We start from the raw sequence: 16860 nt of genomic DNA, 5'->3' as shown, positions 1-16860 counted from the left end.
TCATGTCTTCTCTTCCACCCATTACAGCATAATGCATTGGACAATGTGTCAGCCCGCTTCAGGCATTGGATAACTTCACTGTGAGTGAAGGAATTCTGCTCTTTCACAAGGAGCCCATCTTCAGAGAAAGTAATTCCCTTCAGTGCAAGGGATTTGTTTTGCACTGTATGCCTCTTGAGAACATAAAAATACTTTTAGCCAGTGTTTTTATTTTATTTTTCAATAGTTTTTATTTCCTTTTTTTCTAAAGAAAGCAAAACAGAGAATACAATCAATAAACTTCCAGTCCTTAGTCCTGCCCCCTTCTTTTCCTGTTTTCAACTGGTTCTCAAGAAGGCCTTCAAGATGGAACTCTCATTTAGTCCAATACCAGGTCAGGTCAGATTTCTGGAGATCTAATAATGTATTTATTTTATACTGGCAAGAGCCCAGCAGATCCCCCAACAATACAATTTTGCAAACAAATGAGCACTGATAAACTCAAAAGGCTGGTAGACAAAGCCAGACCTATCGGCCTTGCCAATGCTTGTTTGAACTTGGAACCATGCAATTTTGTTGCAGAATACCTCCAGACTTAAGTGATGGATGTTTTTGAGGTGAAACCTCAATGATGCTAATCGAAGTTGGGAGACTGGAGTAAGGCTGCAAAGCTGAGCAATTTTAACTTCATGTGTAGGATGATTATTCTGTGTGTGTCGGGTCTGTCTGTATAGTTTAGTTGCCTCGAGTAAGGGACATGTTGCGAGGTAATAAACATTTTCACAGCAGGGGCATGCATGTAATTGGAGCTTTGTTTATTCTGCAACTGGGAACTTCTTTATTACACTGTGGCAGGGAGAAAGGCACAGATCTTCCTCAGTTGAGGAAAAGAATGAGAAAAACCCTCTGCAGCACCTCTCTCACACCTTGCACCTGCATCATGAGCAGCGATGTGAAAACCTCTCCAGCAAGCATAAATAAGTTAAGTATCAACTGCTTGTGATTATAAACCAGAAGAACAGTGGTTGAATACACATCATGAAATGAGTCCCAAATGCAAAAGGGATCTAATTGAGACACAAGATTTTTTTTATTTGTTGTGTCATTCACTGTGCACATAGTTTTTGGAATGAACACATGCATCTTTCAACGGCTGGTAAGAAATCCTGAAGAGGCAACTGGGTAACTTCGAAGTCCAGAACCTAGGGGGCTGTTGGTATCAGCCAGACACATTAGACTTGTACAAGAGCCTCATCCTAGAACAGTGACATCAACCAATACCGACACCCCCTCTCATATCTTTGAAAGTATTTTGGGCTCATCACTACAGTTAGGAAGCTAACATCAAAGATAGGGTCACTCAACCCTTCCTCACCATCCATCCCCTGCAGAATCCAGAAAGAATTGAAAGGCAGACATGCTACAAGTAACTAGGGGCAAGATGTAGGTCGGCAAATACCGGTCGGTAACGGCCGATTTCGGCCGTTACCGACCGGTATATGCTAATGGAGATGTAGGGGGCTTAAAATATACAGAATCGGTATATTTACCGATTCTGTAAAATACTGAATCGGTAAATTTACCGAATCGGTAAATACAGATGTAGGTGGCACTGGAAACAGTGCCATAGGCCATTACCGATTCATTATTTACCATGTAATACTATTACATGGTAAATAACGAATTCCAGTGTACATGCACATCTGTGCATGTACACCTGTGCCATGTGGCACACAGACATGCCCTAAGGGCATGTATGTGTGTCACATGGCACACAAGCCAGTAACAGGGGTGCAACAGGGTGTCAAAGTGACACCCTGTCCCCCTTGTAAAATCGGTAATTTTACCAATTCGGTAATTACCGAATCGGTATTTGCTATTGAATCCTATGGGCTTCAAGGCCCATAGGAATCAATGGCAAATACCGATTCGGTAATTACCGAATCGGTAATTACCGAATCTAACCGATTCGGTATTTTTACCTAATTTTTTACCTACATATCAATTACCGAATAGTAAATACCGAATCGGTAAAATTCGGTATTTACCATTCGGTAATTTGCTATTACCTACATCTAGGCCTAGATGACATCAGTTTGCCATAAGTTTGACGAGCCCTACATTTTTGTGCTGAACAAAACGTTTGCAATTATTTTCTTTAAACAGAGGCTCCTGATCTTGGAAGGGAACAGCATAAAAACTAGACTCCAAGCATATATTAACCCATTAAGTGCTGATGACGGAACCGCTCCGTCATCATCTGCGGGTGCGCTGTGCTGATGACGGAGCGGTTCCGTCATGGCCCGCTCGCTGCTCATGCGCGGCGCGAATTCCGCGCCTGCGCTGAGCGTTCTACTGAGCGGGGTGGGCCATGACGGAACCGCTCCGTCATAAGCACAGCGCCACCGACGCTGGTGATGGAGCGGTTCCGTCACCAGCATGCGGCCGCCGCGCGGCCGCACCCTTAGCACTGCGGCGGAATAGCCGCCGCAGTGAAGGGGTTAAGCAAATTATACTTTGTGGACATGTAAGCAAAAAAAGAAAAAGCTGTAATTGATGTTTTTATTTTACAGTGTATGTTAAAAAGCACGCCCAAGGTATCTATTTAGTAAGGAAAATGAATATATGTTTTTATGTAAAAAGTCAGCAAAAGTCATTGTTGGACTGTTCATGGAATTTCAGAAGTGAAAGGCAGGACTAACAGTATGACCTTGAATTGAAATAATCAAGTTCCCACAATAATTTAAAAAGCTTTCATGACTTCATACACAAAGAAATATGGCAGTATCCTCTGTGGTGTGGTCTATATAAGCAATTAGGGAGAAGCGCATGTTAAGAAGTTCATCCACCAAACCTACTACCTAGATACAAATATGAAACAGAAGCAATTCCCTTGGGTCTGTCTGATGTAGTAGGAAAAGTCTGGTAGATGGTGCCACTTAACAGAAGTAGATTTGTAACAGGGGCACCCCGTACTTCATGCCTTGCTTAGCTAACAGCTCTAAAAAGGTAAAAGTAGAGGGGAAGAGTGAAATCACGGAGCCATTAGAAGCACTCTGTACACCAGATAATGCTAGGGTTCCAATGTGTCAAAGTTAAAGATAAACACCCAGTCTCAAAGAACATGGAGAGTGCAATAATACATCTCCTAGCAGTACTCTGGATTGCCATTAGACTTAAGAAGGCTAAGACATCAATAGGTGGTTATCAAACTGAATATACTCTTGATCAAGTAGTTATAGTTGAATCATCGATGATTGTGTAAGATTGAATGCCAGTGAATCAAAATGGGTGCACTTTGCTACAATATTCTCCCAAACAATGGTTGCTAGTGTCTAACCCAAAAGGGCATGATTACTTCCAATACCCTCTTCAAACTCAAAATCATAAAGAGGCAGGTGTCTAACAACATAAGACTTTTAGCAAATGTCCATCTCACAGCACGCGAGTAATATCCTCCAGTGCCTTGGAAGTAAATGCATTAATGTGGTAGCAAGTTTGAAATTCATGATTCAATGGAAGATAGTGGAACATTAAAGACACAAATCTGAATCTAGTCTCCAGTTTAAAATGCTTGACTCCTTGAGCAAAAATCAACTTTATTCAAACCTTTTAAAATGCATCAATATAAAGATGAAAACAGGTGGAAACAGTGTTCTGAAAAGTAATTTAAAGCAAGAAAGCAGAAAACAAGTTAGGATTGAAGGAAAAAAGTGGTAAATCAAGATGAATTAAGGAGAAAAATATTTGGGGTCAGTTAAAGTTCTGTTTAATTGAAAGAAAGAGCTAAGAAGTCAAACTCATATCATATACAAAGAACAAAGACCTAAAAATCCAAATATGTTTCAAGGATTCTTGGTGCCCACATTTCTTCCTTTTCATAGAAGGCAACTGTGACAACAGCCAACACCTTGGGTTTCTTCAGCTTTTACGATATCAGGCAGTTCCACTAAAGTGCACAGAACTTCTAAATATAAAATGTAAAGGATAATGCACAGGTGGTAAATTCTAATAATAAACTTGAGGGGATTCTGTGACATCACAGTGAATAAGAAGGCCGCAAGTAGAATGTTCTGGATATCCCCAGAGATATCCACCCTCGGACTACAACGTTTATTAAAAGCAACTGAGTTTAAGTAAAGCCCCATGCTGGAATTAACCTTAACTTCCAGACCAATTAAACCCACATCATCTCATATATAGAGCACATACATGGGGGATACACTGTTGCGTTATTGCATATCTTCCATAATCTGCCTGGACACCAACAATAAGGGCAATGGTTTGCAAACTAAAAGAACGGAGGATACGACATAAGCCAATTGGCATCCAACATGGGAATGGGAAGGGGTGACATGATAAAAGTTACAGAATTCTTCAATTCAAAGTAGGCAAGACTATAAATAGGTGAAGCAATTGTGCCATGTTTTATCGGGAAAGCCAACATTCTGTTCCTTTTGATTTGACTAAGGTAAGAAATCACAAAATGATACAATTACCTGACACCAAGAAGGATTTTGTGAAAAAAAAACATTACTATACTCAATTGTCTCTGATGTCAAATTATATTAGTAGACCTTCACAGTGTGAATGTGTATGTTAGGTTCTACTGTGATGAGACAAGGACATATTTTTATTTATTACAAGATGAAGAGCAGGATTTTACACACACACACACAACTAAAGTGTTGGAGAAAAACAAAAGAAAGAGGAAAAATAAATACGATTCTAGGTTCTTTCTATGATGTTTTGGAATAATAATAAACTTAATGAATACTCGCAGTTCGCCAGCATACACATATCTATTTACATATAGTTTACATGTATAAAAATATAGAAGGAATAGCACAAGTCTATAGTATCTCAAAGGCATTTGTAAAATGAGGATATATTCCTTTATAACCATAAATACAATGTATGGTTGCTGTTTTTTTTTGTATTTACAGCTGGAATTTGAAGTATTGAGTTTACAATGTATGTAGACATGTCTACTACTTTGTGGATGTCTTGTTGGTTGGATGTCACCATAAGAACACAGCTTCAAATACTGGTACAACTTAACAAAATAACACAACTGAAGCAATCAAGATAAGTCTATATTGGTGTACAGGAGGCATGATCTGCACATTTCTTATAACATGTGGAAGGGCACAGTCTGCACTAAAAGGTAACACTGTTAAATGATTGCTACAGCAGCCACCACTAAACAACACCCACTGTAATATAATTACTCAGATCTTGTCTCTCTCTTTTATATGCTCTGTATTTTTTATTATTTTTATATATTTTGTATTTATCTTGCTCTTTATTGGCCTTTAAACCCTAAAAAAGATATTGACTGACTGTCACCTAGATTTAGGAAAAACACGTCCTGACAATCAAAATACCTCAAAATTGTGAAGGGAATGCGAAAATAATGACAAATAACCTGCCCAACACTAATTACCTTTTGAAAGGGCTTCTGCAGTTATATATTTCTTTCAAAAAGAGTGATCAAATTATAGTATGGCAAAAACTAGAATCTAGTCCATAAAACCCTTCACAGTTATGCAATAATTATGCGCCTAGGCACTAGGGGCCCGATGTAGGTGGCCCATTACCGGTCAGTAAACCCAAAATTCAGTAAATTTCAGGCTTACCGACTGGTTTTGAGCCATTTCAGATGTAGGGGATGATTCGGTAAATACCGAATCGGTATTTACCGAATCTGTATTTACCGAATCATTATTTACCGATTCGGTATTTACCGAATCGGTAAATGGCATGTAGGAAGCACTTTTAAGAGTGCTTATGTGCTTTAAGGATTCGTTATTTACCACCAACTATTAGTTGGTGGTAAATACCGAATACCTTTGAAAATGCCCTTAGGGCATGTATGTGTGCCACATGTGCACACAAGCACTTTTCAGGGGTGCAACAGGGTGTCAATGTGACACCCTGCCACCCTTGAATGTTTCCCTATTTTACCAAATCGGTATTTACCGATTCAGTAATTCACATTCATTCTTATGGGCCTTCAGGCCCATAGGAATGAATGGGAATTACCGAATCGGTAAATACCGATTCGGTAATACTTACCAAATTTTTTTCTACACAGCATTTACCAATTCTAAAATACCGAATCGGTAAAATTCGGTATTTTAGAATCGGTAAATTTGGATTACCTACATCTGGCCCTCGATAGCTTATAATTTACATGTTACATATCACTTGAAATACATTTTATAGAACAAAAATATTTTATTTGTGACATGTTGCAGTCATTAGTAATTAAGCTGAACCGAAAGTGCCTAACGGATTCATTTTTATATGATTTAAAATGCTAAAGGCATGAAGAGTTCTTCATTTTTACTGGGTTACAAAAATATTCAATTTATATTGTTTCATGAGCAGAACACCCTTCTTTAGGGGTTACATTGTGTCTTTAACGATCACACCTGTTTTTTTAGCCACACCTACACAGTGCATCAATCCCTCCAAAGATATATGAAAGCTATTCCCTTTACACCAGTGATGCAAAATTTGAGAAGGAAGCCAGAAAGCCGTTTTTGGGAAGTTTGGAAGCCAATCAACGCTTATTTAACCTGCTGCATGTAAACTCTACAGCTGTAGATCTTACCACAGATTCCTTATATCTCAATACTTTTTAGACATGAATACCTGCTAGAGTACTCACAGGATGGTAACCTCGAATAAAAATGTACAGACAAGACATTTGCTGGCTTTTAATCTTGGCAGTATAGAACTGTGCATTCATGCCCTACAGATTAAGTTTACAGAGAGGTGGCCTGGATCACAAACTGCATTTTATAGTACTATAAAACGTACTACAAAGTGCCTATCACAAACTTCACTATTGTAGTAACCTACACTTTTGAGTAAGTTTACTATTTTCCATATTCTCGAATTGCACTTTTGCAGTAACTCACACTTTTGTAGCAAATCTCGAACTCCATTATTTTCTAATGGAGAGTGAGGCACACCAGTGGTTGGCCATGTCTAGTGTTGGACATACTACAAATGTGTAAGCCATACAAAAGTGTACATTACTATACAAGTGCAGTTTGCCAATACCTAAACGTAGTAAACGTACTCAAAAAAGTAAACTCACTGAAAAGTGAAAGTTATCTTAGATAATCAGGCTGTATCTTTTTAACAATGATTAAGTAGTATGAAATTGAACCATTACAGAAAGTGAGATACCTGCTCATTGGAAAAAGGAACTGAGCACTACTCTAGTGTTCTCCAAATTTTTAAAGAAGTGCCAATTGGAGAAATAAACAAAAAGAACAGTGATGGTCCAAAATGCAATGGGCTGTCACTAGTGGTCAACTGTACCCAAATAAGAGCACAAATCTACAATGGCAAACAATGGGTGCCATGGTTTGCAGAGCAATGCCACATTATTTTTACAACTCTGACATCCCACTTTTACATCAGGTCTGATTTCTTTGGTCTGAACCCCACACAACTGATTTATAGAATATATTTGTACACTGCGGCAATGGGGCTTTCTGTATTCATAGTAGTTTTACAATATTGTGCATATTACAACACTTGACATTCCTCTGAGTACATTGCTTCCAACAATAATGCCTGTGGTACTTCAGTTTAATAACTGGGAATATTTCAAAATGTTACAGTCACACTTATATCCACAATTTAACTCCCTTTTATTAGAAGTATAATACTGCACTTTATATCACAAATGTATAAAAATATGGCAGATAGTGTCATAACAATACTTTTTAAATGAGTATATTTATAAAACAAACAATTAATTAGCATATATATATATATATATATTTATGTATATAGAATAAAGTACTCCTGATGCAATATAGAAATGTTATATTGTTAGTCTGTATAGAAACTACTTCAGCTGTCGCACTGCTTCACAATGTTTAAACAGCTCAAAATAACTTTACATTGGAACATAAAAGATATGATCATAACAGTACAATATTAGTTCTTCATAAATAAATATTACAAAAACTATCAAATATGGAAGCTTAAAAAACAAATTTTAAGACATACATTTCAACTTTAAACCCTTACACAGGGACGCACTTGAATCACACAGACCCCACTATTCTGAATAGGCAGCAAGAATGAGCATAAGGGCATTGGTCTCCCATGGTTGGCTGCTGTTTCTTAATTCCTTACCAGTGTTTAATCAATACTGGATTTCCCCTAAGCATACAGCTAAGTGTACTAAGCTAATAGCAGTAATAGTTTCCTAGAATTGCACATTTGTCCTGTACTTTATATTATTTCTGTCTGAAAACATTTAATCAGCATGCCACCACATTTTATTTTACTATTGTTCTTTGTTTATGGTAGCAAAAATAACCCAACATAGTCATATTGCACACAATAAAAAACGGGATCTAAATATGTTCATTAGGTCACACTTTACCCATCTGCACCTCATACAATACCATTACTCACATTCTCATATAAAGATTTCTCAGCTCTGCTGTTACAAAGCTGTCTCTTTCAAATCATTTAAATTTGGCATTCGTGATCGGTTTGTTCGGTTAAACGAGTGACCATTCTGTCCAGTCTTAGAAACCAGCGGATCTGGATAGGGGTTACCATCTGTGGCTCCACGGTTTACTGGGGATACATGCCAGACTGTATCCATCTGGCCTGGCAACTGAAGACCTTGTCTGCTTTTTGCCTGGGATTCCTGCTGTCGTATAAGGCCGCCACTGCTGGTGCTGCTGGAAGTCTGACCCATGGAGTGAATGCGACCCTCTGTGTAGTTACTTTTGGAAGGTTGGCTTGGTAACGGTTGAAAGCGTGGGTCAGGAGGCGGTGCAGAGTGGTTTGAAGACGAGAGGTGCAAAAATTTACGAAGAGATTTCAAAGGTTGACTCTGTGAGACAAATACGAGTGTGTAAAGATTATGGTTTGGAATTTTTCAAACTTTTACTCATCATTCGTTCAGTATAATATACAACTTTAACGAAAACCCCCACTGGCTGTTTAGTTCCTATGACACTAAATCATTCTGTCCTAATGGACCACATGCTTACTTGTAATGGGGGTTTTTCCGAACACCTTTCTATGCAGAAACACAACTTCAAATCCATTTTAATAGTGAAAGATCTGGGGTTTTGACTGTAAACAACATAACTGTGTCAATACAAGGCAACTTTGGTTCCATACGGGCTGACAAAGTACCAATTTGTTGGATGAAAATTAACTTGCACCTTAGGTGACGTCAGTAAGATGTTGTTTAGAGATTAGGTATTTGAGAGAACATATAGTAACTAAATTTCAGTTTTCCACAGATTTGAAGATAGTAGAAATTTTGGGCTCATGACATTGTTTTTGTTTTTCAAACATATAAATAAATGGCATTGTCATTTACAATGCCAATAGCTTAATGTCTCGCAAATGCAAGACCTATTGCATTTGCCCCCACTCACACGCACCCACAGCCACACACACCCACACACAGAGCCACACGCACCCACAGACAGAACCACGTGCACCCACACAGAGCCACACACACAGCCACACAGTCACACGCACCCACACAGACAGAGCCACGCACCCACACAGACAAATCCACACACCCACACAGACAGAGCCATGCACACACACAGCCACACACACACACACAGTCACACGCACCCACACAGACATAGCCACGCACCCACACAGAGCCACGCACCCACACAGACAAAGCCACGCACCCACACAGACAGAGCCACACACACACAGAGCCACACACACACACACAGAGCCACACACACACAGAGCCACACACACACAGACAGAGCCTCACACACACACACACACAGCCACACACACACAGAGAGACACACACACACAGAGCCACACACACACACACACAGAGCCATACACACACACAGAGCCACACACACACACAGCCACATGCACACACACAGAGCCACACACAGACACACACAGAGCCACACACACACACAGCCCCCCCCCACACACACACAGAGTCACACACACAGAGCTACACACACATCCACACACACACAGAGCCACACACACACTAAGCCACACACACACAGATAGCCACACACACATACACACAGAGCTACACACACACAGAGCCACACACACATACACAGAGAGCCACACACACACACACAGAGCCACACACAGAGCTACACACACACAGAGCCACACACACACAGAGCCACACTCACACACACAGAGCCACACACTCCATTGCAGTGTCTCTACTTCTGCCAATACCAGTACTAATCCATTGCTGTATCTGTGCTTGTGCTGGAGAGCTCAGCAGAGGATGTACGTATAAAACATCCTGGCCATGGCTTTTGTCGTATTTAAGAGCATATGTATATATCAGTGGCAGGTCCCCCCTCTTGTGCACATGAGTGCTCGGTAGCCATGGGCAGATATCCCAGTGAGGCCCAGTCCGTCTAACATTGCTGATTGGCTCACTGCTCACTGGTGTTTTATAATCTGTAAAGATGGCTATGTAGAGGTCGCTTAGCACTAAGTGATGACCCGGCATTGTGACAGGAGCCACCAGGCTAATTTCTTTGCAAATGATAACTTATAATCAGGAAATCAGTGGGTAATGGCCGGATTGAGGGAGCTCTGAGAGAGCCATCTTGAGCAAGGGGCTGCTTGCAATCTGCACCGTGCCCCGAGCCATCAAAATTAGCCGTGGGTGTTGGAATCGCAGACACGGTTCACCCCAATCAGCCCAGACAACACAACTTGTGCTGGAGGTCCCAGCATTCTGTATGACGCGCACAAAGGCCCGTAGTAGTGTGTAACAAGTGATCTCCTCCGGGCAACTAGCTGCGCTCTACAAAACCCATTTTCATTTCATTTCATTTCATTTTAAGAGCTGAACACATTAGAAGGGCCTAAAAGATGCAATCTAGTTCCCTGCACAATACTCGGAAAACTTCAGTCTGTGCGAGCTGCACTTTTATTTCAGCGGGCACTCTGTTGCCCTGCACCTCTACAGTGGCAGCCCTGTTTCCAATTAATAAATGGCTCTTGCTTTCTGCATGTAAATTCATCAAGGGGCAGCGTCTTTCTATTTCTCCCCGAGATTATTTGTCCCCAGAAAAGCTTTCGTTTTTAAGTAGCACAAAAGCCGTAATTGGCATGCTCTGTAACTTAAGGAAGTGTCAATGTGCGAGAGAGGGAGATCACGGCGAATTCTTTGAAGCGTTCTTTCCCCTTTGCACCGCCACCTCCTCAGCAGTGTCACTGAGATCAGTAGCTTTTCTTGAAAGGGCCATTTACCCTGGCAGGTGAATTATACCCGGTATTTTCAGATTGTTTTTGCATTCTGAATGCCTGGCAGGTTGATTGCTCTGGCTGCAGTGAAATTGACAGAGAAAGGGCTGACAAATGCGCTTGGGCTGGCTGAAAAGACAGTTATTACTGTTTTCCTTTGTGGTTGATTGAGGCCCTTGAAAGGAAAGATTTTAACCTTCACCATTTGGTTCAAAAGTATGAGCATATATTGAAATCATTCATGTCATTTATCTTAGTTCTGTAAACTTGTCTGCACGTAAAAAAAATCACTCCATTTCAAGTAAATGCGGATAGGCACACGTCATTATCATTTTGATTAAGTTGCGTCTATTGTCGGGCTTTACGGGAACCGTTCTTTTCTGCCGATAAAGTTATTTTTTTTTTTTCTCTCAGAGCAGCGGCGGAGTTGGGAGATTTTCAGACCTTTCTCAACCTGTCACTATGTGTGTGGTTTGGCAGCTGGTCTGAGCTGCAAGCTGTATTTTGTTTGCAGGGCGAGGCCTGTCTGTGGGCCTCCTGCGAGGCTGGTAATTGCCCAGGCCTGCCATTGGGGAAAGACATGATTGGAGTCAGTCAGGCGGAAAGGCGCGGTGCCATCCCATTGCCACCTCGCTGCGGAAAGAGACAATCCCAGCAGTGCCATCTGGTCGCTGCTATCTATTCAGCTGGCCTGGCTGCCGGGACCAGGGCTCGGCAGCTGTTTCCCATTTCTTGACCATTTTTTTTCTTCTTTTTTTGTAAACACACTGGGTAACTTTGAACAAGGGTCAGGAGACGGAGCTGTCACAAGCAAGAAGCTTCCTGTCTGAATAGCGTCTCATTACAGAAGCCTCCTGCTGACATGGCCTCGTTGCCAGATGACCTATCTGTTTAGCGAATAAACACAGTCTTTCCAGAGACTTACTCCGAAGAGGCAGGAAGCCTCCGTTCCATAAACTTTTCTGTATGTGATAGCTTCTTCGTAAGATTTTGCAGTCAACTGCTCTAAAACACAACCCTTATGTGTGGTCTGTCGAAAGTGACCTTGGTTTGTATTGGTTCTTCTGCCTGCAACACCGAAGTTTACCAGCATTCACTGAGATTTAGAAGAAAAAAAACACACTTAGCCCTAAAATGCTCATTGACAAACATTGTATTGCCGCACCGCGGATGCGACTTGCATTTGGAATGACAGAATATAAAATGTCATCCCTGGCTGCTATCTCAGCAGCAACACTTGTCTTTCCGCGCGGCGCCCTGAAAGCTACCGTAATGTAATCTGTCTTTACGCCACGCTAAGACCCGTTAGACATTGACGGTTTCAAATCACCAGCCCGCAGCTCCAGAGGCTCTCTCCGCTAAGCGCTTGATTTCCTATATTCCGCGACGTCATTTTTGGAAGCTAAGCCTGTCCTTTGCAAACTGGGGGGCGTGTATTTCGAGGAGAGAAAGAAACTAAAAAAACAGGCCCCTCAATCCGAAACGGACGAGGCTTAGCTACCAAAAATGACGTCACAGAACCCTCTTCTCCAATGGCTGGCCGCCGTTTAGGCAGCCAGCCAATGGAGAAGAGGGGCGGGTTCAAGCCTCGCTACTCTGAGACATAAGATCTCGCCAGTGAGACTGTGCATGCGCAGCCTACACTAGCCGAGACCTAAAAATGAAGGCCACCGCTGAAGTAGGATTAGATAAAATAGCAAACGTATTAAAAGATTGAAGGTAGGAATTATTTTTATTGACTTTAAATGATTTACTGACTGAACCCTATTAAGAACTATGAAAGAAGGTGTTTCTACCCTTAACTGACAGATATATTGCCAGACGAAGAAACTGTACTATTTACACAATTTATATTTGTTTGTAAGTGAGCCATCATTGAAGGAGTATTCTGAAGAACCCTGTATCCTGTAGGTGCTTCCTGAAGGGTGAATTTTGATTATTCAATTTGTAATTTCAGGTATCTGTTTCTTTCAGTTGAACTCTAGGGCCATGACATTTTACAAGTTGTCGTTTTCTCTACAAATAGGTAAAATAAAATAAAAATAAGAAGGCTATTAAGTTTAACTCTAGTCAAAATGTCATTCTGAAGGTAGAGATAATGACAATTTATTGTGACACTTGGATGAAGAAATTGTATTAAGATAAGGGTAGGCAGTGCTTCCAAAGAGCAAATTCAATAATTAGTTAGAAGATCAATGCTGGGGGTGTTGAATATAACAAGATAGACATTTTTAGAAAAGTAAGGGGTATATTCTCAAGAACGTGTGATAACCATCACAAAAGTTACTGAACACAACCCTCAACATCGCAGTCCATCGAGGGAAATTTACGCTGTTTTAACCAGGTATTCACAACACAGCGGTACCAAGCAATAGTCACCAGATAACACGTCAAATGGCTGCGTTAAAATCAACGCCACGTCACAAAAATGAGAAACGCGAACTTGCAAGAAACCTGCAATGAGGCCAAGCGCGATACAAAAATCTGCGAAAACCAGCCACAGGCCTGCAATTCACACGCATCAAACGTGAACTATCACCATAAAAGTAGAAAAAAAACAGACAAACATATGCCAAACAACAGCGAAGAACCATGGATGTGGCCGGACGAAGTACGGAGGAGAACCAGAACCCCACAAGCCCCTTGGACGACCTGCCTGGGACCTCGGGGTCAAGGAAGGCCAAGGAGAAAAAAAGTAGGAAGAAGCGCTTCGGTCGACAGGAAAACAGGATCCTGATAACGGAGGTGGTAGAACACCATCCCCAACTGCTCGTCACCTCCTTTGTGTCATTGGCAACCAAAAATGGACTATGGCAGGCCATCGTGGACGAGGTGAATGCAGTGGGAGTGCTGAAGAGGACAATGGACGAGGTCAAGAGGCGCTGGAATTATGTCAAGTGAAAAAACAATCAGGAACTCACAAACAACCGCAAGGCAGCAATGCAAACTGGAGGTGGCAGTCCTGCACCACAGGAGGAGCTGGACGACATGGAGGAAATAGTGTCCACAGTCATCAGTGGGGAGATGGTGACTGGAGTCGGGGGACCGGACACTGCTCAACAAGACTGGACACAACAGCACCAGGGTGAGTGACAACCAGGGACTGGGGGGACGGGTGAAGATGGGTACAATGGCACACATGCACAATTGAGCTGAGCACATCAGCGGACAAACCATGCCCCAGACCCCAACTCCCACCAAGAGAACAATGTACCCAAGCATGCTACATGTCAGCACTGTATAAGCACAGAAGTCAGAGGCACACTGCATGAAAGGGAGAAGGGGCAGCCAAAGCAGAGTTGCAGGGGCGACTGCCCCAAAATGCGGCAAACACACACATCATATGCAGAGCACATCAACATTGACAATGAAGTGGCACAAACCACAACACTTTCACCACAGAACAGAGGACACAAGTGGTGCCGACCGGGTGTAGACACTGGCCAATCACAAGTGGCATTGCAGGAAAATGTGAGTAGATAATGTACAGGTACAAACACACAGCCGTGATGGAGTCAAAATGTCCACTGTCCCGCAGCAAATGGGCACCCCCTCCGAAACAGCCACCATGTACACAGTCATGCAGTCTGTAGGTAAACATGTACAATGCGACAACACACATGTGGACACATTGTTAAACTGCATCTCCCCTTTACATTGCAGAGGGACAATCACCACCTCCTACAGAGCAGTCCCAACCTCATTCTCTGATGACGAAGAGGACCACAACACTTTGACTCCGACGCCCTCTGAGAGTTCATTGACAGTCTCAGCAGTCCACCTCCAGTTGCAGGGCAGCCCAGCTGCAAAGAGGAGAACCCACCCCCTGCACAGACCACACAGCAGGCAGCACCCACCACCACAGCTGCCTCCCAGGACCCCCACGAAGAACACATGGCCTTCACATGTTGGGATGCCAGGAGCAGGTGGCTGAACAGGTGCAGGTGGACTTTGACTGCATGGCAGACAAACTAGACGCCATACGTGGGTGTCTAAGTCCCATAAGGGACCAGTCACAGTCCCTAACGGACACTGACCGTCTGCTCCATGCCCTCCAACGAACCATGGCTGACTGCCAGAGTCCTGACAGTGCGACAAGAACGACTGTCTAGTCAGGGTGGCTCCAGCGAGCTCGCCCGGGAGTTGGGGCTCATGCGGAGGCTCATGGATAACATGGAGCGGGCCAATGCAGAGAGAGCTTCTGCCACGGCTGCACACCAGCAAGAGGTAGCTGGGCTCCACAATGACCTAAAAACCATCCTCATGGCATTGCTGCCACAAGGCCTGGCACAGTTGCATGCTGCTGCTACCACCACATCCACATCTCCGCCCCCTGAGGTGTCACTGCCACACAGTGCTGGAGAAAGGCCAGCACCACTCACAGGTGAGGCACATGCAACAGCAGAGGACAAAGATGTGGATGAAACCTCCTTACTGGTACGTAGGAAACTATAGCATTCACCTCCGCCATATGGCCAGTTTCAGCTTGGTTCTGCCCTCTGCATCATCACCTTCCACTGTCCCCCAATACACTTTGCGACACTCACCTTGGATCACGACATGGACTGCCATATTCTGTTTGTTCGCCAATGACACAGCTATCAGACTACGGACTGAACTCTTCCTCTTCCTTTGGACTTCTCATTCCCTGAAGGACTCTGACTGACCCTCCACGGGCCAACCTTTGAAAGTGGGCTTTGCATGGCCCTGTACTGCTCCAGATGCAACACTCCACTGAATGTGCATTAAACATTCCAAATCACACAGATGTGTCGTCTCTATGGTCTTTCAAGTGTGGTAGCATGGATGAATGTAGGGTCAGTGAATTCCTCTTACGTCCATGTGGCTCATGTCTTTGGACTTGGGTCACAGGGTGACACATTGCCGATTGTCGTCGGGGTTGCGCCGACGCAACAACAGCCACACACGCATTTGTTACTTCCTTATCCAGCCCTGTATGGAACAAGGCACAGAGCCCCGGGGTTTAAACCCTTAAGCGGACTGGCATAAGCCAGGCCAGTCCACTGCGCTTACGCTCCGGGGGGGGGAGCAACGCCACATGTGCCAAGACTCCCCTGCTCACAGGTCTAGTTGTCAGCATGCCACGGCCCTCCCTCACGGCTGGTTTACACCCACTCCACACCCATCCAGCACACGCATCACAGCACATGTGACCCTGCCAATAGAAAGGGTCGGGCGCCCGTGCACGACGCCATTTCCAACCTCTCTAGGGGTGTATCCATGTGGTGTGCATGTAGGCATGGAGGCCCAAGGGCCTGCGACATCACGTTCCGCAGGCCCGGAGGTGACATGATGGCGTCCGCACCACGATACCCAATCATAGAGGGTCCATGACTGTGGGGGCACAGACTTGGTGGCACCGGATACACTGCGCCCTGCACAGGCACACCGCCATGGGACCGTGACTTTGGGTGTACTGAGGTAGGGGCACCTTAAGTGCTGAGCGGGTGTGCAGCCTGCGATGATGCCCCGTCCCGGTGGTCCACATGGCTCAGGTTTTGTGTGCTCTGCTGGACCGCAGTGTAGGCCTGAGCAAGCGGGCAGGACAGGCCTACCGCCACGTGGCGTCACCGCCTGGATCACAGAGTT

The 16860-nt window shown here is 43.4% G+C and overlaps 1 protein-coding gene across 2 annotated transcripts in view; it reads right to left on the bottom strand.

The window, feature by feature from the left end:
* Positions 1-2493: 2493 nt before the first annotated feature.
* CDKL5 (cyclin dependent kinase like 5) overlaps positions 2494-16860 on the bottom strand; it is a 1270306-nt gene continuing 1255939 nt past the window's right edge. For both annotated transcript variants that reach the window (XM_086934269.1, XM_086934270.1), the window contains exon 20: positions 2494-8860. In XM_086934269.1, the coding sequence (XP_086790395.1) occupies positions 8462-8860 (399 nt within the window). In that variant the 3' untranslated portion in view covers positions 2494-8461. The remainder of the gene's footprint in view (positions 8861-16860) is intronic.

The sequence above is a fragment of the Lissotriton vulgaris genome, chromosome 8 (assembly GCF_964263255.1).
Source record: "Lissotriton vulgaris chromosome 8, aLisVul1.2, whole genome shotgun sequence".
NCBI lineage: Eukaryota > Metazoa > Chordata > Amphibia > Caudata > Salamandridae > Lissotriton > Lissotriton vulgaris.
The sequence above is the reverse complement of the archived record's forward strand: the minus strand, read 5'-3'. Positions and strand labels throughout refer to the sequence as shown.